This window comes from Fukomys damarensis, unplaced genomic scaffold, assembly GCF_012274545.1.
Source record: "Fukomys damarensis isolate Sample0158 unplaced genomic scaffold, DMR_v1.0_HiC HiC_scaffold_19, whole genome shotgun sequence".
In the NCBI taxonomy this organism is placed as follows: domain Eukaryota; kingdom Metazoa; phylum Chordata; class Mammalia; order Rodentia; family Bathyergidae; genus Fukomys; species Fukomys damarensis.
The window spans coordinates 63758044-63785110 of NW_022900931.1; the positions used below are offsets into that span (position 1 = coordinate 63758044).

General features: G+C 49.8%; 1 protein-coding gene across 12 annotated transcripts in view; it reads right to left on the minus strand.

The window, feature by feature from the left end:
• Positions 1–817: 817 nt before the first annotated feature.
• The window catches only part of Znf541 (zinc finger protein 541), a 42588-nt gene continuing 16338 nt past the window's right edge, over positions 818–27067 (minus strand). For 8 of the 12 annotated variants that reach the window (XM_010640822.2, XM_010640821.3, XM_010640818.3 and 5 more), the window contains 15 exons: positions 26671–27059; positions 22217–22460; positions 19667–21350; positions 17711–17769; positions 17306–17465; positions 16818–16985; positions 15686–16007; positions 7688–7751; positions 6969–7111; positions 6514–6617; positions 5537–5612; positions 4987–5075; positions 3421–3561; positions 3071–3252; positions 818–2987 (listed from right to left, as the gene is read on the minus strand). In XM_010640822.2, the coding sequence (XP_010639124.1) occupies positions 2816–2987; positions 3071–3252; positions 3421–3561; positions 4987–5075; positions 5537–5612; positions 6514–6617; positions 6969–7111; positions 7688–7751; positions 15686–16007; positions 16818–16985; positions 17306–17465; positions 17711–17769; positions 19667–21350; positions 22217–22460; positions 26671–26971 (3909 nt within the window). In that variant the 5' untranslated portion in view covers positions 26972–27059 and the 3' untranslated portion in view covers positions 818–2815. Of the gene's footprint in view, positions 2988–3070; positions 3253–3420; positions 3562–4986; positions 5076–5536; positions 5613–6513; positions 6618–6968; positions 7112–7687; positions 7752–13162; positions 13279–15233; positions 15346–15685; positions 16008–16817; positions 16986–17305; positions 17466–17710; positions 17770–19666; positions 21351–22216; positions 22461–26670; positions 27060–27067 lie in introns of those variants that run through there. The other 4 variants (XM_010640826.2, XM_010640824.2, XM_010640825.2 and 1 more) reach the window with 4 other exon arrangements.

Sequence of the window (27067 nt, forward strand, 5' to 3'; positions counted from 1 at the left end):
CCCCGCCCGCCGCCGTACGCCGTCCTGTGACTCTCGCTCTCCAATCGGCGTCCGAGACCTCGAGCCGTGCGCATGCGCCCGCAGAGGGCACAACATTAGCTTCCAAAGCGCTTCGCGGGACAGCCTCCACGTGACGCTGCACAAACCAATCCGCTCCCCATAGCCAGGAACTTGTCCCTAAACTGCGGCCTGTGATCCTCCTCCACCAATGAACAGGAGCCAGTGGCTTGGTCCGTCCCTGTTCGCGGAATTTGGGACTGGTCAGCTGACCGCTGACGCTCACGTGACAGCTGCTGGCCCAAGCCCGGGTTTGACAGTTCTACGCAGTGTGGTCCCGCCTCCGCGTTTGGTAATTTTTATTTTCTTCCCTCCCAAAGACCTGTGTGACGAAAAGGAAACTAGTCTACTTCTTGCGCCCCCTGCCGACCATTGCTGAAATTGTCTTGGGATGGATTTGAAAAACTTCTTTTTTTTGGCATCGGGGTTGGAACTCAGATCCTTGTGCTTGCCAGGCAGGCAACAGCACCACTGAGCTAAATCCCCGGCCCTTGAAAACTTTTAAGTCTGAAAAAACTTAGAACAGAACTCTACTAAGCGCTAGTTGAAAAAAACTTAGAGCAGGAATTCTCTTAAGTCTAGTTTCACACAAAACGGCTGTAGACAGTGTGTTAAAAATTCAGTTTCGGGCCGGAGATTTAGCTCAGTGGTTCCACTGCCTGCCACAAAAGCACAAGGACCCGAGTATGATCCCCAGTACAAAAAAAAAAAAAATTCAGTTTCCACCACACCTAGTGACCAGATAGGTTTTTAATACCACTATTCAGTAAAAGGAACCAGGGTTGGTAGGAGAAGTGGCTGGTTGTAAGTCTGTGCAGGAAATGATGTAAGAGCCTGGAGCATCTTGCAGTGGGGTGGGGCAGCTTCACAAACAACACACACAAAATGATGTGGACATGTTAATGGGACAGTGTAGCCAACAGAGCTTCCAGTGGCCAAGGCTGGAACAATTTTAGCAACAACATAAAGTCGTACTGGATTATAACCTGAAGCAGAGGCCTTGTTCCTGTCCCACAGGCCACTTAGGTTCATTCCTGGGAGGGCAGCCTTACTCGGCTGCCTGATGCTAGAGGCGCCAGCAGCCAGTGTTGGCTTCCCTTTCTTTTGAACTGCTAAGTAATTTGTTAGGAAGCGACAGGTAACTAATAGACCTCTGCTGCTACTCCTGCCCCGGCCACTGTCATCCCACCATGGGGCTTTCTGGCTACTCTCTGTGCTTCCGGTTTCATCCCCTGCAGACTCTGCACTGCAGCCAGGGAGCTGTGTGAACGGGCACCTTGGAGGTCATTGCCCTGCCTAACACCCCTGCTGGTGTCCTACAGCAGCCTGGGCTTTGCCAGGTCAGATCCCACCCTCCGCTGGCTGTCCACGTAAGCTCTGTCACCTCCTGGTCACTTCTAGGACTCAGCCCTTTCTATTTTCTTCATTTTGCTTGAAGCCAACACAGAGCTCTGCTCTGCCCTACCTAGGGGCCACTGCTTTCTTTTCCTGGCTAAAGGGATTCCAGCTTTGCTCAGGTGGCAACAAACTTGAGGGGATACAGTGGTTTTCCCTGGTCCTGAAAATAGATTGTGAGGCACCAGGACGAGTGATCTTCCCACTGCTGGGACAGCGTAGAGCTGAGCTCAGGCTGCCATCCTGGCCAGTGAGACCCCAGGGACAGCCTGCTGGGGGCTGCTCGGGTCTCCCTGACTCTTCAAAAGGGGCACAGGAGAAGAGGCCATGCTCTTTCTGCCCCTCTGCAGGCTGGGACATGTGGAGGTGGCCGTTCTTACCTCTGTGGCAGCCTGGGTACCCTGTCACCTGCCACAGGGGTCCTTCACTTCAGGGCTGAGCCCCGATTCTCAAACCCACCCTGACTCTTCCATCATGCTGGCCAAAAGCTCACCCTATCACAATGTAAAATCACTTTGTCTGCTTATTACTACTGCCTTCCTGCTCCTAAAAATGGAGCTCCAGGGCCAGGGATTTAGCTCAGTGATGCTGCCACCTGCCTTACAAATGCAAGGTCCTGAGTTTGATCCCCTGGCACCCCCCCCCCGCAAACGGAGTTCTGTGAGGAAAGGGCTGTGCCCCTCTTGCTTCACCGTGTCCCTGCTGCGTGGTGGGAACCGTCTGGCACACACAGCAGGCACTGAGTGAAAGGCGTTCAGGACGAATGCCAGTGGATTCACGGGTTCACCCTCCGGGCAGGTGGCTGCAGCGCAGAACCTCTGTGGGATCCACAGGCTGGGAAGCGAAAAGGAAGCTGCCTAAGAACCCAATTTAATAAGGTTTTCACACAGATATGTACAAAAACAGACCTAACAATGTACAGTCCTTGAAAGACTGGGGATGGGTCCAGAAAGCAGAGAGCCCTGCCTGGAGCCAGGGCCCCAGCACGCTGGCGATCTCAGGACATCTTCCCACTGATCTTCTGCATCCTGGCCTTCGCTAACCAAGGTAAGGAGCCCACTCCACCGGAGGCTCAGACTTAAGAGCTACGTAGCTCCCGCCTTTCATCTCCCCAGGCCTCCCTGCTCTAGGCAGTGTGGGACAGGAAGTGGGGAGAGACTCTTAACCTCAGCAGAAGGGAACAACTGGCCCCACTGGCCAGGGACTACTCAGCAGCTGTCCAAGGGTGACTTCTCGGCCTGTTTGTGGCTAAGTGACCACAGGTTCACCAGGGAAGCTGGCCGGCCGCCGACAGGAGGGGTGGGGTGGTGAAGGAGGCAGGGCAAGTCTGCGGGCCCTTCCAGAGCAGACAGCGCCTGCAGAGTCACCACTGCAGGGGGCTGATGTCAGTGCCCAGCTCCTCCTCCTCCTCTGCCTCTTCCTCCTTCAGTGGGAAGGGCTTCACTGGCCACTTCACCCTGAGGACAGGCTCCGAATGCTCCTGAAGGCGGTGTCGCTTCATGTGGGCATTCCGGCTCTTGATCTTGTCGAACACCCTGAGGAGTTGCCAGAGGACATGGGGTCAGGGTGGGGAGCAGAGGCCAGGGCGGTGCAGGCACCCCAGGGACAGGCCAGGTACCTCTCACACTCTCTGCATGGAAAAACGCCCTGGCTCTCCACACTCCCTGGAGGCTCAGGGGTCCGCTTGGGGGCTGCACTTGGGCTGGCGTTGAGGATGGACTCCCTCCTGTAACTCTTGGTCTTTATCTTTAACTCGGGAGTTGGGCTGTGGCCGGGCCTCTCCTGAGGGCTGCAGGTGACCTGCAGAGGGAGCGGAAATGAAACACAGATGCTGACCTTGCAGCCCGGTGAGACAGACGCAGGTCAGCAGGGGAAGCCTCCCTAGGACCTCCTCCCTCCCTCCGGCTGGGTCCACGGTGGGCATGGGATGGGAGGTGCCCGCTAGACCTCCCCTTCTGGGGCCTCTACCTTTTCTTCTGTCCTCTCCACTTCATCTAGCTCTCTCTTGACCCTCTTTTCTAGCCCTGAGGCTCGGCCACAGTCAAACTTGATCATTTTTTTCCAGATGTAATAATACTCGACACATTGTGCCACTGTCTTTGTCTGGATCTAGTGGAAGAAAACGGAAGTGCACCATAGGCAGCGCCTTGCAGGCCCCGCAAGCTGACCCTGACCCTGCCAGCCAGCACCTGCTCAACGTCTTTCCACAACAGCTCTGCTCCCTTCCCCACAGAGGCAGGGGCCGCAGCATCCTTCCAGGTGACGAGGGCATTCAAAGTGAAGCCACAGTAGCCACCAAACCTAGGTCTAGCACACTGAGAGCAGCAGTCCAGCCCAGGAGTTCTTCCCCACAGAGACACATGCATACGATGCTCTCTGCAACCTCATGCCAACAGCTGCTCCTTTACCAGAGGGGACGAAGCAAAACTGAATGTCCTTGGGCCAGGCATGGTAGCGCAAGCCTGTAATCCCTACACTGTGAAACATTTAAGCAGGAGGACGGCAAGTTCAAGCCCAGCCTCAGCAATCTATCAATTTAGCAAGACCCTGTCTCCAGATTAAAAATGTATTTTAAAAAAAAGGGCTGGGATGTAGCTCAGGATGAAGGCTCTGGGTTCAGTCCCTGGTACAGGGTAAAAAATGGTGGCCAAAACACTAGGCTATCGCCTGACACAGCACAGTGAACTCTAACACATGAGTGCGTGCAACTGCTTTATAATCGCCTCCAATTGGAAACTACTCAGATATCCATGCACGAGTGAAGGATTAAACAAACTGGTATAACCATGCCACGGGATCCTGTTCAGCAGTAAAAAAGAGTGAACTGGGCTGGGGATTTAGCTCAGTGATTCCGCTGCCTGCCTCACAACTGCAAGGTCCCAAGTTCGGTCCCCGGTACCAAAAGAAAGGGGTGTTGGTGAACTGTTGACATACGCAACAAGGATGAACCTCAGCCTGCGGGATTTAGGAAGCTGGGCAAAGCGGAGCACGGGCTCTGGGACAGTCCCACTGTTCAAGGCTCTAGGGAGTGCAACCGGATGCAGTGACGGAGTGGCTGGGCGGTGGATTCCAGAGCAGAAGGAAGCTTGAGGAGCCGTAGATCTGCTCCTTATCTTGGTTATGGCGGTGGTTTCCCAGGGGTATGAATAGGTCAACTTACCAAATCTTGTTTATGGGCAGTTTCATGTGCTCAGGTTTTAAAGGCAGAGATAAAAGCGGCAGGATCTTATACTCAGTATGAGCTCATGCTTTTTAAGTACGTGCATGCGCGTGTGTACATCTGGACAGACAGGAAATGCCTGGAAGCACTCGCCAGGGAGTTCCCAGAGCTGCTCAGTCAGAAGTAGGGAGCGGCAGGGGCAAGGAGGACTTTGCTTCTGTGTTTGGCCCTCGAGATTGAGAAGATAACCGATAACCGATAGCGGTGCAGTGTGGCCGCAGGTGGGGAGGAGGCGGGGTCCTGGGCACTGAGGGCCCTCCCCTCCGTGGTAAATGTGTGACCGGCGCCCTGCCTGCCCGCCCTCGCTACCTTACCATCTTGTGGATCAGGTAGAAGTCCTTCTTGTGGGCACAGAACGCCTTCTTAAAGAGCCTCTTCTCCATGGGGGTCCAGATGTCTGAACCTGTCAGAGGGCACAGCCAAGAGGAGGACACTGCTCCTGTGGGGCCATGGGCACCCCTGGAATGCAGACCGCCCTCCTTGTGAAAGCTGCCGTCACTGAGCAACAGTGGCCAGCCAGCCTCACACAGTCCTCACAAAAGCCCTGAGGGTCACAGTGTCCCCGCTGTGCCACTGTGATGGCTGAGGCTCCCATGGCTCACTCCAGGGCTGGAGAGCTCGCTGCAGAAACTGAGCTGACAGCGTCTCTCCTGTGCCCCAAGGGAGCCGCTGGTCAGGGGGAAGGTGGACTCCGATGAGCAGGAACCACTGCCTGCTCTGTCACCCCGGAGGGACAGGCCCTGCCGGAAGGGCAGGTGAGGGGCTGAGGAGGACTCCGAGAGGCAGAGGCAGAGCCCCATAGATCTGCCCTGACGAAGGGGCCTGTGACAGGCCCACACGCGCCAGCAGCCTCTGTCCAATCACCTGTGTAGCGGTAGTTGGCCAGCGGGTGGGTCCTCGGCTTCTGGGCTCCTCGGAGTAAGAGCATCTCCAAGGCCACCTGGAAGGAGAAGAGGTGAGGCCATTCCTGGGGCAGGGCAGTGAGGCGCGCGGCCACCTCCATCCATGGTTCATCTGAAAAACACTCAGCCAGCCCTACAGTTCTCAAGGGGCCAGGCCGGGGCTGGTGACGATGCCATAAGCACACTGCTGAGGAGCTGTTATCCCTCCCATGCAGAGATGACGTCCTTGATGAAGGAAACTGTACTGATTTATGCTGGCACGAGTGCCTCGTTCCATTGGGGACTCTAGCTCAGCACCCCACTTCACTTTCTCCACAGCACTCACTGTTAGCTAATGAGCTTTAAAATGTATTTCCTGTTTTTACTCCCCTAAAATACAAACCCCATGCAGGCAGATATTTTGTCTCAAACTCAAATGTAACCCTACTGAGGACTACACATATAATTTTTGGGACTGAGTGAAAAATAGAAACAGGGACCTCTAAAAAGTATGAAGCCATTAAGACAGCAGCAACAGAGCACTGGCCACACGCCGAGCCTTCCCCAGTCCCCTGCCCGCAGTGCTCCAGGCACCAGGGGTGGGGGCCTCACTCAGTGAGCAGCGGCCAAACTTAACACAGGCAACACGGACAATGGGCCTCTTCCTCTCCGACTACTCAGAGCTGCTACTCAGAATTCCGGGGGAGCGTGTGCAGGCAGTGGCATTTAGGCTGCAACAGGGTTTTTCACATGGCCTTTTCATCAGAAGAGGAAGCTCCATAAACAAGGAGAGCCAGAGCTGGGTCTAATGACCTCTACTCCCTGAGCCCTGACCCCTCTCAGGGGATCAGTGATCAGCACCTCAGAACCACTGCAGAGGGATGGGCGGCCTTCCTCCAAGCCTGTGGCAGGCTGGGTGCACCTGCAACGTTGGCCCCAGGAGAGCACCTGCCGCCTCACCTGAATACTACCCTGGGCCTCGTGCAGGCAGTGCAGGGCAAGCTCCAGGTTGGTGCCCCCTCCTGGCATCACACTGGAACACGCCACGTTGCAGAGCTCAGTCACTGTGTTCCCGTCGAGAGAACAGCAGGACCAAGTATGGGGAAGATGAGATACAAGGGAGTCAGCAGGTGCCAAGGAGGAAACCTCCCCCAACCGCACAGGGAGGCTCCTTGCCACCTCCCCTCTCCACACATCTCCATCAAGTGCAGACGGAGGAGGAGAGACGAGATGGGAGGCCAAGTGGAGGCCCTGCCCTGGCACTGACTCTGGAAGGCCTGGCTAGCTGCCCTGGGTGAGGTAGGCAGAGGACGCAGGACGGGAGGAGCCAGCCCTGTCCACTCCCCAACCTCAGGTACAGGAGGAAGCCAGGGGGAAGGAGGACCCTGGGAGCTTGACCCCAGAGCCACGGCCACCTCTGTCCTGTGTCTCCGGGTTGGTCATCACATCTCCCCACGGCTTCCAGACCAGAGAGGCCCTGTGCTCATCAGGCCTGGCCAGCGACCTTTCCTGCAGCTCTGGGATTTCAGCCTGAAAGCGGCTTCCTATGTTGATGTGTCTGAAATGAGATGCAAAGATAACTAAGATGGGAAACAGAGCAGAGATGTTCTGTGTGCCCTGCTTGCTGTCAGCCACAGCCTGCTCTGTGGAAACCCACTGCCATGTCTCAGACATCATGGCAGCTGCTTATCTGGTAAGTACCAGGCAACTCAGAAAACTCTCTAGGGACACTTCCTTCTTCCCTTCTCCTTCTGCTTTTCTTCATGGCCAGATTTCCTGCCTGGGGTGCCTCTCTAGGACAGGGAGGTACATATGGTTACCTTGTCACACTCGCCCAGCTACATCCCACAGATTCTCTCAGGTCCTCCACTGTGCCATCAGCAATTCTGCCTAGAATCCCAAGGTACAGGGCATCTGCCCCATGTGCCCACCAGTCTGTCTCAGCAGAAGGAATGCTGACAAGACTTGTTACATATATCTGGAGGAATCCACTGCTTCTCCCCAGGGAGCCTCTGCAGCTACACCTGCCCTCCCAGTGAAGGAGCCCTTGGGGAAAAAGTGACGCTGGAACCCCAGGTGGTAAAAGCAACCTCGCTCAGAAGGACCTTTGGGTTCTAAGTGTGTTCCAACTCACGGTTCAATGCTGATCTTAGAATCATCCTTCACCACACAGATGCTAAAGGAGCCATCCACTTGATCTAGAAAACACAGTGAAGCCAGGGATTGGTCCCTGATACCAAAAACAAACAAACAAACAAACAAAAAAAACACCACAGTGAAAAGCCTCAAGAAGCACAGTGGACACAGCTAAAAACAGGCCTTTAAGGTCCCATGGGAAGTGGAAGGACTTCTGAAGAGGCAGACAAAGGCACTTAGCAAACAAGCTGATAGATGAAAATTATACATTGGTATTAAAACAATAAGTTGGGTGTGGTAGCACATGTCTATAATTCCAGCACTGTGAGGCAGGAGGATCACTGCAACTTCGAGGCTAGCCTGGACTACATAGCAAGATCCTGTCTCAAAAAAATAAATAAAATAATAAGGTCTCCGGAAATTGTCCTATGGGGATACAGTATTAGGGGAAATATTTAAGGAAAAAAATTGATAGTCTTGGTAAGAACAAGAGTGTGTGGTATCTGAACCATGACTAGCTTCCTGTCCTATCCTGTCCCTGTCCTGAGATGTCACCTCAAGGGGTCCTCTACAGCAAGGTGTGACCCAGACAGGGGCTCCCCTGACCCCCAGCACCCATGCTTCAAATATTTCAAGGGAGGTAGATTGGCAGGTTTTCTTCTGGGGTTAAAAAGTCCAATAGCCAAAATGGAACTCAAAAGGTTTCAGTTAACAGAAGGAAAAAAATCAGCACATTTGAAGACAGATCAGAAGATTATGGAATCTGAAGAACAGAGAAGAAAGAATGAATAAAAGAAATGTGGGAAGCCATTATATACAGGAAACATATACAGTTGGAGTACTAGATGGAGAGGATGAAGGGACAGAAAAATATTTAAACAAAAAATAGATGAAAACCTCCCAAATTTGATGAAAAAAATATAAAGTCTAAGAAGCTCTACGAAAACCCTGATAAATACAAAGAAATCTACATTCAGGGAAGACGTTGAAAATCAAAGATTAAAAATGTCAAAAGCAAAAGGTGAAAACACCAAAAATCTCATCACATACAAGAGAACCAGATAAGATTAACAGCTGACTTCTCACCAGAAACAATGGCAGTCAGAGACAGTGGGATAACATACTCTATGTGCTAAAAATGTTGCCCAAGTCTTGTATCTAGCAAGTGAGCTTTTAAAAATGAAGGTCAAATGAAAATATTCACATATTTTAAAAAAATTGAGAAAATTTGTTGCTAGCAAACTTGGTGGAATAGGTATATATATGTACAATATATAGGTATGTATGAAACACAGGTGGAATATTATTCACCCACAAAAGAAAGAAACCAGATACATAGTGCAATGAGGTAAAACCTAAAGCCATGGTAAAGTACTGAGTGAAAGAAACCAGATACAAAGAACCATGATTGCATATATATGAAATATCCAGAACAACCAAATATATAAAGACAGGAAGTACATGGATACTGCCTTGGGTTGGGCAAGAAGGGCAGGACAGGAGTGACTGGTAAGGATGGAGTTTCATCCTGGGTTGATAAAAATGTCTGAAAATGTACTGTGGTGATGTTGTACAGCTCATTGCATACATACTAAGAATAACTGAATTATATATTTTAAAGGGATTTTCGTATATGATATGGACGACTCATTAAAGCTACCCTTTAATAATGAGAATACTCTCAGAGGAGTCATCTTCTGCCCCATGATACCAGCACCGTGCCAGCTCCATCTGTGACTGGAGGCCCACAGGAGGAGACATGACCCTCTTTTGATAAGTTTTGTTTTCACAATGGCGCAATAATTCTGTGTCATTTCCTGGGATGGGTCTACACTAGAGGACCAGGGACAGCAGCCCTTGTTTGTACTGCTGAGACTTTTTATAACATTGTACATAGCGACTATGATAGATACGAGAGACAGGTGGGTGTTGTGACCACCTGGCTGGAATTTTAAATAAGACTTGTGCTGTTTTTTATTTTTTTTAAAGTTTTGTATCTTTTGAAATGAATAAATAACAAAAGTACTAAAGATAGTTCTTCAGGGTGAAATCAAGTGACTCCACATAGAAAAAAAAATAAAGAGTGCTGGTAAAGATAACTGTGTAAATAATTTTAAAAAGCAGTATAACTGCCTATTTATTTTCTTAAAAACCAAGTGCATCCAAGGGGTTTAGCTCAGTGGTTCCACCACCTGCCTCAAAAGCACAGATCTCAAGTTTGATCCCTGGTACCAAAACAAAAAAACAAACCAAACAAAAAAACAAACAACAACAAAAACCCAAGTGCATAAAACAACACATATTATAAGCTTATAACATCTAGAAATACATGATAAAATAACAATACAAAGGAGTAAAGCTGTACAGAAATCAAGAAATAACACTTGAAGGTAACTCAGATCCACAAGAATAAAGAGATCCAGAGTTATTTAATAGAAGGTTAACATAAAAACTCTATAAATAATACTTACTTTCTTTTTATTTTCTCAGCTTTTTTATATTATAACCAAGTATATAAAGTAAAAATTATGAAACATGTAAATGAGAGCATGCCTGACTACTAACCAACCTATCTATCTACCACTAATAAAACAATAACAGCACCAAAAATGCGTTGGATGGAACAGAGTTAGATAGGACTAATGCTTCTGTACTTAAGTTAGTAGACATCTGAACAGGTCCTGATCAGATATACGCTGTGAGACTTAGAGCAACCACTAAGAAATAACTAAGACAAAGTTTAAAGAGTAGTGGAATTAAATGTTACACAAGAAAATATTTAATGCAACAGGTAGGAAGAGCAGAAAGGAAAAAAGATATAAATATATGAGACACATAGAGAATAAAAAGCAAAATACTAGGTGTAAATTCAACCACATTGATAATTACATTAAATATGAATTAACCCAATCAAAAGGCAGTTTGTCAGATTTAATCCAAGTAACACTGTATATATAGGAGACACACTTAAGGACATCTATATTAAAAACTAAAGAATAGAAAAACATATGCCATACAAACAACAAACATAAGAGAGATTGAATGGCTATACTAATATTAGGCAAGTTAGATTTTAAAATAAAATAATTACTAGAGAGGGGCATCTTAACATAATAAAAGTCAAGGGCTGGGGATTTAGCTCAGTGGTTCTTCTGCCTGCCTCACAAGCACAAGGACCCAAGTTAGATATATATATACCTATGAACAGAACCCAAAAATATATGAAGAAAAATCTCACAGAATTTCAGGACCAAATAAAGAATTCAAGGGCTGGAGATTCAGCCCAGTGGTAAAGATCTTACTTAGCATGAGCAAGGCTCTGAGTTCAAGCCCCAGCACTGGGAAAAATTTTTAAAAAAAGAATAGAGATTGAAGATACAATACTTTCAATAATATACCTATGAACAGAACCCAAAAATATATGAAGAAAAATCTCACAGAATTTCAGGACCAAATAAAGAATTCAAGGGCTGGAGATTCAGCCCAGTGGTAAAGATCTTACTTAGCATGAGCAAGGCTCTGAGTTCAAGCCCCAGCACTGGGAAAAATTTTTAAAAAAAGAATAGAGATTGAAGATACAATACTTTCAATAATGGATAGGACTGTTAGGGAGAAGATGAGCCAGGAAAGACAAGACTTAAGCAACACCATAACCAAACAGACCTAAGTGACATCTCCAGAGCACATCCATGTCAGGAGAGTGCACAGCCTCTCAAGAACAGAGGGGACATTCGCCAGGACAGAACGTATCCTAGACCAGGAAACACAGGACTGAAGTCAAACAAAGTATATTATCTGACCATGTTAGACTTAAATTAGAAATCAGTACGCCTGTCCTCCCAGTACCCTGGAGGCAGAGGTAGGAGGATCGCCTCAAGTTCGAGGCTAGCCTGGGCTACACAGTGCTTTTAGGGCCAGCCTGAACTACAAAGCAAGATCCTGTCTTGAAAACAAACAAACAAGAAATCAATAGAGAAAATAATATGTAGAAATTAAACACTATATATTTTAGCAATCAATGCGCCAAATCACAAGAGAAAATACTGAAATTAGAAAATATTGAAAAGAATAAAACAAGGATACAACATATTAAAATTAATAAATGTGGTTAAAATAGTGCTGAAAGGGAAATTTAAAAAAGAAGGAAATTCTTGGCTGGTCATGGTGGCGCATGCCTATATTCCTAGCATTCAGGAGGCTGAGGCAGAAGGAGTGCCACAGAGTTTAGGGCCAGCCTGAACTTCTGAGACTCTGTCTCAAAAAGAAAAAAAAAATGAAATTCTTAAATTAATAACATAAACTTTCATCTTAAGAAACTAGGAAATATAAACAACCTAAACTCAAAGCAAGCACAAGAAAGAATGTAATAAAAAAGAGAAAAGGGCTGGGATTTAGCTCAGTGGCACTGTGCCTGCCAGGTAAGTACAAGGTCCTGGGTTCAATTCCTGATAAACAAACAAAACAAAACAAAAAAAGAGGGGGGATTAATTAAATAGAGACTAAAAAGAGAAAAATCAATGGAACCAGAAACATTTAAATGATCAGTAAAGTTGATAAAACTTCTGCAGAGGGAGACAGGAGAAGAACAAAGAGAAGGAAAAGGAAAAAGAAAAGAAGAGGATAAAGAGGAGAGGGAAGGAGGGAGAGGGAGGTGCTGAAACGGAAAGGTGGTATCAATACTCATCTATCAGAAGTAATAGGGTTATAACGAATACAATGAAACCAGGCACGGGAGCAGACATCTGTCATCCCAGCATGGGAGAGGGGAGGCTGAGGCAGGAGGATTGCGATGAGTTCAAGGCCAGGCTAGGCTACACAGTGAGTTCGAAACCAGCATGAACTACATAACGAGACCTTGTCTATATGCCAATAAATAAGATAATTTAGATAAAATTGAGAAATTCCTAGAAAGACACAAAACAATTAAACTGACTCAAAAAGAAATAGAAAAACTGAATAGAACTGTGAGAACATACTAACTTCTCACACCCTTGCCTCCCAATGCACAAAAATCCCTGGCCTGATAGCTTCATCACGAACTCCACCCCGCAGCTGAGGAATTAAGTCAGTCTTCTACAAACAAGAGGGAATGCTTCAAACTTGCTCTGGAAGGCCAGTAGCACCCTTTTGCCAAACCAAGAAGACCACAAAACTGGAGACCAAATCCCTTTATGAATACAGATGTAAAACCCTCAAAATAGTAGCAAATCAATTCCAACAATATGCAAGAGAATAATACCTCGTGACCAAGTGTGGACTCACCCTAGGGATACAACATAAAGTTAACTGATTAAACATAAAAATAAATTAATATGACATGGCATGTCCATCTAATAAAGGACGAAAACCACGTGATCATCTCAATAGACGCAGAAAAAAACTGACAGAGAATTCAACACTCTTTCATGATTAAAAAAAAAAACACTCAACAAAGCAGAAGAGGGGAATTTCCTCCAATTGATAATGCACTTACTATCTCTATTTGCTGATGATGTGATCTAGACATAGAAAATCCAGACAGGCGTGGTGGGAATCACATCACTGGGAAGGAGCAGCACAGCTGAGGCCAGCCGGAGATGCTTAGTGAGACTGTCTCAAAAACAAAACAAACAAACAAACAAAACCCCAAACAACAAAAAAGAAAATCCTAAGAAATCTGTTTTAAAAAATTATTGCAACTACTAAATGAGTTCAGCAATATCACAGGATACCATATCCATATAAAAATATCAATTGTACAGCTTTTTTTTTTTTTTTTTTGGTACCGGGGATCGAACTCGGGTCCTTGTGCTTGCAAGGCAGGCCACCGAACCGCTGAGCTAAATCCCCAGCCTTATTGTACAGTTTTATACACCAGTAATAAATATTCTAGGCTGGGTGTGGTGCTGCATGCCTGTCTGTAACCCAGCATTTGGAAGGCTGAGGCAGGAGGATCACTGTGATTTCAAGGCCAGCAAGGGTAACATAGTGAGCTCAAGGCCATTCTGAACTACACAGCAAGAGCTGGTCTCAAAAAACCAAAGGGAGAACCCCCCCCCGCAAAAAAACAGACATACAAACAAAAACATTCTAAAAATGAAGCTAAGTGAATAATTCCATTTACAATAGTCAAAAATGATAAAGCATTTAAGTATAGCTATAACAAAGGAAGTTTAAGACACACATTAAAAACTACCAACATTATGGAAAAAAATGAAACAAGATCTAAGTAAATGAAAAGATATTCCAATGTTCATGGACAGAAAGGCTTAAAACTGTTTAGGTGACAATACTCTCGACTGATTTACAAATTAAATACAGTAGCTATCAAAACCACTGTTGATCCTAAAATTCTATGGAAACACAAGAGATCCAGAACATCTAAAAATCTTTTTAAAAAAGGTAGAAAGTTGGAAAACTCACATTTTCCATTTGAAAACTTAGCAAAAAGTGATAATGATCAAAACATTGTGGTTCTGGCATAAGGATAAGTTTACAAATGAAAAGGACAAAGTTCAAAGACAAAAACCAAACAAACAAAAGACCCTTGCAGTGTTGGGGATTTAGTTCACTGGTGCCACCTTGTAAGCTCAGGGTCCTGAGTTCAATCCCCGGTACAGGAAACAAAAAACAAAGCAAAACAAAAAAAACCCTTTGCATACATATTTTCAATAAAAGTGCCAAGACAGTTCAACGGCAATAGTCTTTTAACAAATGGTGCAGAACAGCTTGATAGCCACATGAAAAATAATGGACCTGAAGCCCTACCTCATACACCATGTTAACTGATCTAAATTTAAGAGTCAACTCTTAGAAGAAAACAGGAATAACTCTTCTCAAATGACCTTGAATCAGGCAACATTTCACATTTAACATCAAAGCACAGATGACAAAAGAAAAAATTAAGCTTCATGGATTTGTGTAAAAAGATACATCCAGGGCTGGGTAATTTAGCTCAGTGGTTCTGCTGCCTTCTTTGCAAGCACAAGGACCCGAGTTCAATCCCTGGGGCAAAAAAAAAAAAAAAGGATGAAAAGATACACATACAGCCAAGAAGAACATGCCACAGTGCTCAGTACCATCAGTCTGGAGGGAGGCGCAAACCTAAACCGACTCAGACACCACTTTCCCTGACTGGGACGGTTACAATAACAATACAGACTATAAGAAGTGTCTGCAAAGATCGGAGACAGCAGAACTCTCATGCACTGCCAGGGGGGATCTAAAATGATGTGAAAAATTTGAAAAAGTTTGGCAGTTCCTTAATGGCTAGATAGAGTTAGGACCCAGCGTTTCACTGTAGGTATCTGCCAAGAGAAGTGGGAACATCCATTCACACACAAAGTTGTATCCAACCGTTCACAGCCGCGTTATTCACAATGCCTAAAAAGTGGAAACTCAAATATTTGTGAACTGATGAATTAATAAGATGTGATCTACCCACCCAATGGAATATTACTGAGCCATAAAAAGGAATGAAGCACTAATGCAGGCTATGACACAGACCGACCCTGAAAGCACCATACTAAGTAAAATAAACTAGGCACAAAAGATCGTATACTGACGTGAAATATCCAGAATAGGCAAATTGGTAGAGACAGGACACAGGTGAGCTTTGGCCAGAGCTGGGAGGGGCGTTGAGGAGGAGAATAAGACCAGGGGTGGCATGGGCTTCACCTGGGGAGGATGGAAGGGCTCTAGTTAGGCTGTGTGGTGGGAGCACGGTCTGTGACTGTCCTCTGAAGCACTACACGCTTGAATGAGGGATCTGCATGCTTTGTGGATTGTATCGCACACCAAGGGGCAGGGAGAAGGGTGCTCAGGCTAAGTGGCTTCTGTGTCCTTTCTGGCTGTAAAACTCAAAGTACCTAGAAGGTGCTCGTCCCAGCACAGGCCTGGGCACTCTCAGCAGCACTGAGACCTCCAGCCGGGTACCCCAGGGCCCGTGCGTCATTGCACTAGGGCCGCAGGGGTGGCATGGGTCTGCAGCGAGGAGCGAGCACTCGGCCTCACTCACCCAGCGCCGAGCTGATGAGCTGGTGCGGCCCGGCCTGGGACTTGGAGCAGAGCATGCTGAAGTGGAGCCCGGAGCCCTCCCGGATAGGGCTGAGCATGGGAGGCGGCGTGTAGGGCGAGCACCGGAACAAGCCCTTCAGGAGGTGGTCCACCAGGAACACGGGAGAGCGCAGGCAGCCCTGGTGGCCCCCTCCAGGGCCAGGGTCCCCAAACGCACAGGGTGGAGGAGGGACGAACAATGCCTGGGGCTGGAGGTGCTTCTTCCGCTTCCTGTGCTTACTGCTGTCCTCGTCGTCCCTCTCTTCCCCGTCCTTCTCTTGTCCCTGGAGAGAAAAGTATTCAGAGCCACAGGGGTCACCGAGGTCACCTGCTACAGTACCGTCTTCAGGTTAGCACAACGGGGGCAAGAGGACGGGCCGTGGAAGACAGGGAAGTAGCACACGGGTGCTCTGCGGGACCGCACTCACGCCCTGGGCACAGGAGGCCGAGCGGGCCCTCGGCGGCACTGTCCAGCCAGGCCCGGGCCACAGCCGTGCCGCTGGCCTGGTGCCGTCTCCAGTCCGGAGCCCGAGCTGTGCAGACACAGTCGCAGCGGCTCAGAGGACGCTGTGTGGACTGGGGCCGGGCGCACAGTGACGGTGTGAGCAATGAAAACGCGTCCACTCTGACCACAGTGGCCAGTGAGCCCAGGCAGCCCATTCCCAAGCCCATCACAAACTTTCCCAGGTGGGGTCCCCTGGGGTGGAGTGAAGACGAGCTCCCCAAGACCAGCTGCTCCCACTCAGTGCTCTCCTTCACTTCCAGCGTCCGCTCCTCCTCCAGGTCTCAGCTCCGACAGCCCCTCCTCAGGGAAGCCCTGACCTCAGCCGGCTGGTCCCTCGGCATCCCCCACAGCCCTGCAAACTCTGGGTCCTCACTGTCTGTTCAGGGCCTGGGCTGTCACGCCATCGTGTGTCCCCTGAACTACCCAACAGAGGGGCTGACACAGAAAGATCTGTGAACGCTGAATGTCCGAACAAAGTTACAACCCAAGTGCTTCTAGAGTCAGGCTTTTCCGCAGCCTGTGGCTTTTCCCACAGCTCTCTGCACAGGTGGGAAAAGCAGTGGGAAGAAGCAGACAGGTGAGCACCCACCTTGGCCACACTCCCTGGGGGGCAAGGAGCCAGAGCCACAGGCACGGGGATCCCCAGAGGGGCTGTGGCTGTGTGCTCCAAGGGCTTCTTGGCTTCTGAGGGGCTCTGCCCGTCCCTGTCTGGCCTCAGGGCCTGTCTTGGTGGCTTGCAAGACTCTGTGGCAAACACCTGAACACAGAGAGACAGCGGCTCTTCAAGAGCCCTTTGTGACTCTTAGGGTGGCAGCAGGCAGGGGACAGAGCCACTCTGAGGAGAGCTAGAGAGGCCGTGGCAGACTTCCTGGCAGTGAAGCTAGGGCAAGGATGGGGTGGGGACCACTGCCATCCTATCACTGTGGCCTGGCCCAGAGACCGGACCAGCCCTGCCCCTGGTCCATGCCCACGCTTCCTCCGAGATGCCATCTTCAACCAGAGATAGGCAACACCACCATCTCCTCCCAAAGCCGGCCAAGCCCCGTAACCACGGAAGCCGCAGCTGGTGCCCTTCACCTGCTGCTCCTGATTCCCCTGAGGTGACGGCCACTGGTCACTGTGGAAACACATGTGGCTGCTCAGTCCTTTTTCCGTGTAAAACATCTGGCTGCAGTTCTTGCAGACAAACGTGCTCCTGGGCTCTGTGCAGTCCGTGGGACTCCCGTTTGGCTGGTTACTATGGGAGACGAGGCAGGAAGGAAGAACGCCAGAATGGGACTCTCTGGCCACTGATCACCGTTTTCAGCTCCAACCCACTGACCACTTTTGATAAACCTTGAAAACACAGAGGCCATATCCAAACTCGCCAGGGGCCGAAGCTCTGTCCCTAAGACGTCCAGCTCACTCACCCCAGACGGCACAGGAAGCCACACAGGACACCTGTGGGCAGGGCCGGACAAGGCAGGAGGCTTCTCAACTTACCATCTACCTGCCATGCTCTCTTCTTTAATGGGGTGGGGCAGCCTATAGATGTTTCCACCCTGGTGAGGAAAATATGTATCAGCAACACACCGGGAATGAGGAGGTGTGGATGAGCCCAGCTATAACACCCTTAAAAAGAAGCTGGGTGTGGTGGTGCACACCTGTAATCCCAGAACTCGGGAGGCTGAGGCAGGAGGATGGCTGTGAGTTTGAGACAGGCCTGGGCTACATAACAAGATTCTGTCTCAAAAAAAGAAAAAAAAAGCAAAACAAAACAACCCCCCCCCAAAAGACCCTTAGAAGACAATGTGGAAGTCAGTGTTTGTGACTGAGCGTTAGACAATGCTTTCTTGGGGATAAATCAAAACAAAACAAAAAAGATCAAAGACACAGACTGAACTTTGCTCAAAATGAAAACTCTTGTCCTGCAAACAATAGCACAAATAAAATGAGAAGATGGCCCAAAACAGGAAAGAATATTTGTAAGTCATTTATCTGCGAAGGAGTTGCATCCAGAATATGTAAAAAGCTCTTACTGCTCAGTAATGCTACAATCTTAACTCAATCTTAGGGCAAAGCCCCTGGAGGGATGTTTCTCTTCAGAAGATATAAAAAATGGCCAAAAAGAAGCACATACGAGGGCGCTCAACACCATTTGCCATCCAGGAAATGGATACAACGTCACACTCACTTGGGGGATCACGGTAAGTACAAGAAAGGACAAAAACAAGTGCTGGCGAGAGCGTAGGGAAACTGGACGCCTCGCGCTGTGGGGAGGCAGGGTGCACAGCGGTGTAGCTGCTTTGGGACCCGGCCTGGCACCTCCTCGAATGTTAGCTGTGGCACGTGCACTCTGAGGTGTCTACCTGAGGGACACAAGGATGCGTCTCTGCACACAGAGACGTGCACGAGCACCATAGCAGCCTAGGCACAAAAGCTGAAAGGTGGAGAGAAGCCACTAAATAACAGCCAAACACAAGACGGTCTCTCCATTTAAGGGAATCTTGCTCAGCCGAGAAAGGACGGAGGCACCGACACTTTCTGAGTGGAAGGGCCAGTCACAGAAGGCCTGTAGTGTTTGGTTCTACTTCCAGCAACTGTCCGGAGTAGACAGTCTAGAGGGCTGAAAGTACATCTGTAGCTGGCAGGGGCTGCAGGGATGGAAAGATTAGGGGTGACAAAGAGTGCAGTGCTACTTTCGGGGTGTGCAGTTTGTTCTGGTAAATGCTAGTAAAGATTGCACAACCTCGGAAGCACGCAAAGCTATGGGGTCGCCCTCTTTAAAATGGTGAATTGGGGCCAGGTGTGGTGGTGCAAACTCATAATCCCAGCCCTCGGAAGGCTGAGGCAGGCGGATCGCCATGGGTTCCAGGCCAGTCTGAATTACAGAGTGACACCCCCATCTCAAAACAAAGCAAAACAAAAAATGGTGAATTATATAACGTTTGGATAATAAAGCTGTAGCGGGGGCCACTGAGGCATGATGGGGAAGGGTGCTGTCGTCGCTAAGAGAAGTGGCTAAGGCAGCCGAGCGCTCCAGAGCAGGGCCTCCTGAGCATGAGCACAGAGCAGCAAGGCCAAGCCTGTCAGTGTGCAGCATGCAGCGGGCCCACTCGTACTGCTTAGGGAAGACATGGCCATTCCAGGTAGAGATAGGAAAAGCAGGGACAGTGTCTGTCTTTATCCTCTGAAGAATTCAGGCTGCAACTCCAGGACCGAATGGGAAGCCAAAGAAAGCCAGCGAAAAAAGCCTAGTGAAGTAACAGGATGGCACAGAGTGCTTTGGAAGACTGTTCTGCGCTCATTCTAGTTCGTTTTGTTTTGTTTGGTTTGGGAGCGGGAGGGGCTACACTCTCTCTGAACCTTATTTCCTCACTTTGCTAACAAACGCTCTACAATCACCCAAGGCACTTTTCTCAGTACTGTGGTCAGGCCGCTCGAAAGGGGTGCAGGTACCTGGATTCTGTTGAATATGGTCAGCTTGGACTTCACGTCCCGGGCAGGGTCTGCAGGAGGCCCAGTCGACGAGAAGGAGGCCATGGCCACCTGGCTTGGAGAAGCTGCGCAGCAAACGTCCATCCTCACTTTCTCCTTCCGGAAGCCCGAGAACCGCTGGGCTCTGGGGTGGCCTGAGAAGAGCCTGCAGCCTCCGCCCCGGGTGCAAGCCGGGCCATTCTCGGAGAGCTGGGTGCTGGGCAGCTCATCGCCATCTGCCTGGGCCTGCCTTGGGTCCTCAGGGGAGAAGATGTTCCCGAGGTCCAAGGTCCCTTTGGAAGATTGGAGCTGCTTGGCCAGAGAAGAGATGTCTGGATTCCGGGAGGGGTCCAGAGGTGGCGTGGTGAGGGAGGGTGGCGCAGAGGCCACTTTTGGTGCTCCCTTCGTGTCTCGCCGTGTGCCATTGGGGGAGGCCTCTCTGGGTACCGTGGGCGCCGGTTTCCTTCTGTGGGCTGGGGACCCCTCTGGCTCCATGTTTCTGGGGCCCTGCAGAGAGTCCACAGCGGGGGCCTGGGGCCGGGACTGCTGTGGCCAGGGCCCCTGCAGGGACTTCAGGACAGTCTGCTTGCCCTCGGGCCCAGAGGGCTGGGAGGCAGGGGCTGTGACCTGGGTGTGGGAGAAGATCCGTTGGGACTTGGTGACCATCTGGAACACCTGCATCTGCTCGCGGCTCACCAGGGACTCCTGCGACTTCAGGAACAGCTGGCGGAACAGCGGCATGGCATCTGATGGAAAGGACTCACTCTTCTTGGAAGCCCAGCTGTCCTTGTCCCCAGTATCCGGCCCAGGGTCGCCTGAGGCCTCACTGGGCACCTTCAGGAGTGTGGGCAGGAGGGGCGGTGCATCCTGACTGTCGCCTGTGCTGGGCGAGGGCTCTGCTGGAGCCGAGGTGCCGCTGGGCCCTGGGCCAGACTCAGAGCCCTCCCCAGGGGCCTTGTGGACTGTGAGCACATTGTTGCCTTTGCTCTTGGGGCAGCTGGGCAGGTTCCGGAACCACTGCAAACTGTGGCTGGATGGCTGCGAACTGGTAGGGACCTTCTGACCCCGGAAGGGAGCCAGGGAGGTGGCCAAAGTGCCACCCTTGGGCCAGTCCTCCAGGGAGGACGGGAGCTGGAGAAGTAGAGGCTCTGACTCAGGAGGGTCAGGGTCGCCATTCTCGGCTGGGGACACATCAGCTGCCAGCTCCTTCTGTGGGGGATGAGGCTCTTCGGGAACCTCAGTGCCCAGAATTCCTGGGATACAGGAGGAGGGCCCTGGCGAGGTGGTGCAGGGACAAGATGTGTTCCTCCCTTCTCCATCCGGTGCCCCAACTGTGGCAGGGCCTGGAGAAGGGATCTTCTGGTGGACGAGGGTGCTCACGATACAGCGCAGGAGGTCTCGGTTGGGTAAGACAGAGCCAGGGGACCTGGCTTCTGGGGGCCCCAGGGACCGCAGGCTGCTGGGCAAAGGCTGGCTAGCTGTGTCGGGGGTGTGGGGGGAGTCCCCGCAGGTGTCCTCTTCCGGGGGAGCCTCCTTCAGGATGCACAGGCCGTGCTGCACCTCGTAGTGCCGGCGCAGAGAGCGGTAGTCGCAGTAGCTCTTGCTGCAGCCTTGCTCGATGCACACGAAGGGCTTGGTCTTCTGGTGGGTGAGCATGTGCCCGGTCCTGGGATCAGACATGGGACAGCACGTAGGCGGATGGGCACCTGGGATCCAGCCTCCTACTACTGCAGTAGCTGTGAGGGTTGTCAGTGTACCCACACCTCAACTCAGAAACCGCACCCAGCAGAGTCGGGGAGGGGGAGAGGGGGAGAGGGGGAGACCGATGACCAAAGCCTTTCCCAAAAGGTGGGCTCTGCTCTCCTTGGAGGGAAGCAACAGAGAAAGAACCAGAAGACCTAAGTTCTAGCCCTGACCGTTTGTCTCCAAGCTTGTGACAGGGGCAGAGGGAGGCTTCCTTTCCCTGGGGTAGAACTGGGAAGTGGTAGATTCCTCAAACTGCAAGCACTTGCAAACCTCTGGGCTAGAACCAGTCAGCCTTTCCTTCCCTCACCTGCACAAACAACTCTTCAGTTCCAAGACACCAAGAACAAAGGAATTTTGCTCTTGACTCTTAAACAGGAGTTTCTTTTTTTAATCAAGTGTTTAAAAAAAACAAACAGTTAAAAGAAGAAAGAGAAAAAGAAAAACAAGAGATGCACTGCCACGTTCTGGAAACTGGCACCTCAGCGTCACCGGTGCCCGAGTCTCCCGATGGCAGCACCAGCCTGTCCTCAGATGCCCACCAGGGACTCGGGGCGTGTCCCTATCCATACAGCCAAACTCCTGGGGGCACCAGTAACTGCCTCGGGAGCCATCATGCGTCTCTAAACTGCAGACCAAGGCAGTGGTTTATTTCCTCACTGGTGTGAACCGAACTGGACCTGGAGCCCGGCCATGTCAGGAGAGCGGGGTTCAGGGTCCACATCTGGGGGACGGGAGGACAGAGTGGGGCAGCCTGGGAAGGGGAAGGGACCGGAGCCGCCCACATACAGGTGATCCTGCCGCTTGAAGGCCTTGCTGCAGATCTTGCAGATGTGCTTCCTCTCCTGGCTGTGCGTCAGGTAGTGCTTGCTGAGCGAGCTGGCGCTGCTGAACACCTTCCCGCACAGGCTGCAGTCCAGGAGAGCGCTCTGGGGTGAGCTGTGCTGCCGCTTCCCTTTCCTCGCGCTGCCCAAGGTGGCCCTGCCTCCTTCCTCAGCCTCTCTGGAAACCCTGACTGCACCTGGGCCCTGGTCTGAACAGAGGGAGGGAGAAAGCACAGGTCACCCACCCACAGCTGGGGATGTTGGAGAGCCTGGCCACCGAGGCGTCCACAGATCTGACTCCGACTTCAGCAGCTCTGCAAGGCCAGAAAGCAGAGCGGTGGGACTGTGCTTAGCTTTGATGCCCTGCAACGAGGGACAGACTTGGTGGCAGGCTGGAGCACTTCAAGGACAGTTGGACCATTTCAGGCAGGGCTGTGGTACTGCAGTGCCGCCTGGTACACTGGGAGTACCTGACCCAGAACCGGGGACTCTAAAAGCCCTTGTCCTCACCGGCTGGCCCTACTTTTGGGTTCTTAACTTTAAATGCAGCTTGCTACAAAAGCTCTGGCTGCAAGTGAGCTGAGTGTACAGCGCTTTTCCTGGTAAACATCAGACCAACCTGATATCCGACAGCAGGGCCTACCGGTGACTGCATTATAGTCCAAGTAGGCTATGACATAAGCCTTTCAAGTTAAACTATAGGGAAATATCTGATGACATGAAGGGTGAGGAAAAGGCAGCGTACTGCAAAACAGAAAAATCCTAGTCCCTAAAGAAAAATAAACTGAGTGTTGTGGCTCATGCCTAAGATCCCAGCACTCAGAAGGCTGAGGCAGGAGGATCACTGCAAGTTACAGGCCATCCTGGGCTACATAGGGAGTTCAAGGCCAGCCTGGAATACATAGCAAGACCCTCTCTCAAAATAAATATATAAACAAATAAATCAATTTGAATAGAAAACAGAATGGACCGGTGGAAAGATGGATCTGTTTTATTTTCCTCTTTGTGCAAGTCTGAATTTGCCATGTTTTCTGTCCCTCTTGGAGAAATGACAGAAAATATTTATGAATCATGTCACCTGAGGAATGGCTGAAGGGACAGGGAAGACTCAGGTGAGTGGTGGGATGGGAAAGGGTGCGAGTACAGGAAGGGCAGTGTGGCCAAGGAGCTGTGTCTGCCTTGGTCTGAGGGACACAGCTAGGCCCAGCGAATGAAGATTAAAGGGAGGGTGATTTTGACCACTAGACACATACAGGCCATAGATACAAGTTCTGTGCCTGGGGTTCCTACCTGGCACTAGCAGACACTCAAAAAACGTGTGTTAGATGAATAAAATGTGAAAGATTTATTATTTTTCTTGTAGCTGTGTAGCTCAGGCTGGCCTTGAACTCACAGTGATCCCTGCCTCAGCCTTCTGAGTGTTGGAATAACAGGTGTGCACCACCATGGCCAGCAAAAATGGAAGATTTTTCTGTCCTGTGGGTCAGCCTGCTAGAGAGATCAGACTGTTTAGAAACAACCACTTATCTACCAAGATAATGCAGAGACAGCATTCAAGAATCCCACGGTTTAGGGCCCGGGATTTAGCTCAGTGGTGCTGCCGCCTGCCTCGCAAGCCCAAGGTCCTGAGTTTGACCCCCCCAGAACCAAAAAAAGAAAGAAAGAAAAAAAATAAGAATCCCATGGGTTAGTTAGGGTGTGCAGAATGGCGGGGGAGGCTGAGTTACAAGATCACAAACCAGTGACCAGTGAGGAGCTTAGTGATTTCAAACCTGTACTCAGGGAAAACCTGGGCTCCCTCAGGGGACAGCCTTCAGTCTCACTGGGTTCCTTTAAGAGCTCTTTAAAGCAACTGCTAAACTAGAAAACAGAGTGATGGGAAAAGTTGGCAAGGACACTGAAAAACAGGCACCCAGCATCACTGGCCTGGGGAAGGTGTTGTAACACCTAGAAAGCAGTGTTCTAAAGCCCTGGAACCGTTTCTATAGTTTGTTTGGGCAAATCCACTCAGGAAAACAGAGTCCTAAAGAAAATTCAACATGTAAAAGTTGTTCACAGAAACCTTCCCAGCCTAACGAGCATTCGGTCTCACAGTACGGCAGAACAGCAGTTTCAATGACAAAAGTATGGTCCACCTCCGTGTACTGTTTTCTGAATTCCAAACAGGACTATTAGTTTATTATCTATTTATACATGTGGTGCTGGGGATAAAACCCAGGGCCTTGCCCATGCTAGGCAAGTACTCTACCACTGAGATACATACTTAATATTTATTCTATAAAAGTGATTATTTCTGAGCAACTTCACATGTAAAGATTTATGTGTGGGGGAGCCAGGGAGGAGATCTGTCCTGCATATTACTTTATTTTTAAATCTTTAAAAGCAGTTCATATTACTTTCTAATTTAAAAAATTAGGGCCGGGGATTTAGCTCAGTGGTTCCACCACCTGCCTTGCAAGCGGAAGGACCCGAGTGCAATCCCCAGTACCAAAGCACAAAACAAAACAAAACAAACAAACAAAAAAATTAGCTGGGTGTGGTACTGCATAGTGATAATTCTAGCACTCCAGAGACTGAAGCAGGAGGATCGCCATGAGTTCAAGGCCAGCCTGAATTAGAGTGAGACCCTGTCTCAAAAAACAAAACAAAACAAAAAGAATGAACATAAGCTGGTGTGGAGGTTTGAGCCTGTTCTCTCAGCTACTTAGGAGGCAGAAGGATCAGGAGTTCAAGGCCAGCCTTGGCAACAGAGTGAGACCCTGCCTCAAAAAATAAAGTAAACCTATGTCCTTATACAGGCCTGAACTTCAGAGAAGTGTAAAGAGTTGAAATGCAATGTTCAATGGATTCAACTTTTCCTACAAGGTGAAAAAAAGATGAAAGAGAGAGAGAAAGAGAGGGCGGGCAGGAGGGAAGAAAATCTAGTGTAAAACAAGTTAGGAAAGGCCGAACTGCACTGATGCCTTGCGCAGGGCCCTAGGACTATCTGGTGAAAGTGACCAAGGGACAGATTCCCACCTCACATTTCAGGCCATCTCTGTGGCCAGTCTGGGAACCCTGTTTATGGCCTGGCGCTGGGCCAGTGCCTGTTCCTCAGCAGGAATCTGGTACCCTAATTTCATCCTCTGCCATCAGGCCAGCACAGTGACAAAGCCGATACCTGTCTACTCCATCTTCTGTGGAGTGGGGCCCTCAGAGGCTTTTCATTTTTCAGCAGGAGCTTTGGAATTTTTAAAAAATCAGTTTTAGTTTTTTTTTTTTTTTTTGCGACAGGATTTCACTATATAGTTCAGAGTGATCCTCCTGCCTCAGCTTCCTCAGTACTGGGACTACAGGTGTGAGCTACTTATCCCAGTTAAGATTAACACCTGAGCCCGGCAGGCATGGTGGCACAGGCCAGTGATGCCAATACTCTGGGAAGCTGAGGCAGAAAGAGCACAAGTTTGAGCCTGGCCCTGGAAATTTAGTGACTTAGTAAGAGCCTGTCTCAAAAAGGAGAAGGGATCCCAGTACAAAGGCCCCAGGTTCAATGCTCATCAAACAAAAACAAAAACAAAAAAGAACACCTGCTTTAGAAAGAATCACAGACGTGGTTTTCCACGTGTGCCAAGTGAGATCATAGCTATCCAAACACTCTGGTTGAGTCCTGTCCACCCATTTAAGCAATGAAGTCAGGAACTGAGGAAGAGGATTTTTTTTAAAAAGGAATTTCTCCTCTATGGGAAGCCAGAAGGCAAACCAAAACATGCAACTAAGGGGTTTAATTAGTTCTATAGTTCTCCTCTTGTTCCTCCCCTGCTGAAGAGAAAGGTTTAGAACTGAATTAAAGGTCTATTTAAAAAAGAAATATCATAATATTGGTAACTAGCTAGGCATAGTGGTACGTGTCTTTGAGCCCAGCTACTCAGAAGGCTGAGGCAGGAGGGTCACCAGAGCCAGGAGTTCTGGGCAACATAGGAAGATTCCCCTCTCTTAAGAAAAACAAAACACCTAATAGCTGTCCAGTGCTTCATGGCCTATGAAGAGCTTCTAGCGTTGTTTCTCCTTGTTACCTCTACCTTACAAGTGAAGACAGTAGAGGCCTAGGAATGCCAAGCAGCCCGACAGCAGAATGAACAGGACCCGGGTTCAGTCTGGGAAGATGCAGAGTTGCTGAGATGAGGTCACGGATAGCAAAGTCTCTACCGGGCTGTATACTCACACCAGGCAAAGGGCCAGGACGTCCCCAAGCAGCTATGGCTCTCAGCATCATTTCTAGGGTCAGTCCTGTTTCTTCTGCTAGGAAGTTGGGAATGAGTCTGAAGGTGGGGGTGGCACAAGTGGCTTTTCCCTACATCACTTGTAGGAGAGGAGGATTTTCTGAACTGGCTGTGGGGACTGTCAGACACCCCGGGCCCTTCCACCCAGGGGCAGCCTCACCTTGCACCGAAGTCTGAGACTCCAGATCCGTATATTCCTCCAGCAGCTTCCCGAAGTCGTTGTCCCGCCCAGAGGACAGGGACAAGGTGTCTAAATTGTCCTCCAGCACCTCACTGGGCACATCAGGAGCCGAGAGCTTGGGGTCCAGCTCCAGGCCACCCAGGCTGAGCAGGTCACGGGTGCTGGGGCCCAGATTCCGATTGAGGGAGTCACTGCAAGTGAGCCCTTGGCTCTCTGAGAACAAAGGAAGGTGCGGTTCTGATGGAAGGGCACCCTTGTCCCCGAGGCCATACTGGTCCATGGCTCTCCACTACCTGGTCTTGGCCACTCTCAGACAGGCAAGGCCGTGGAAGAAGTCAGAGAGATAGAGCCCTTGATGCAGTTAATTCCTGAAAAT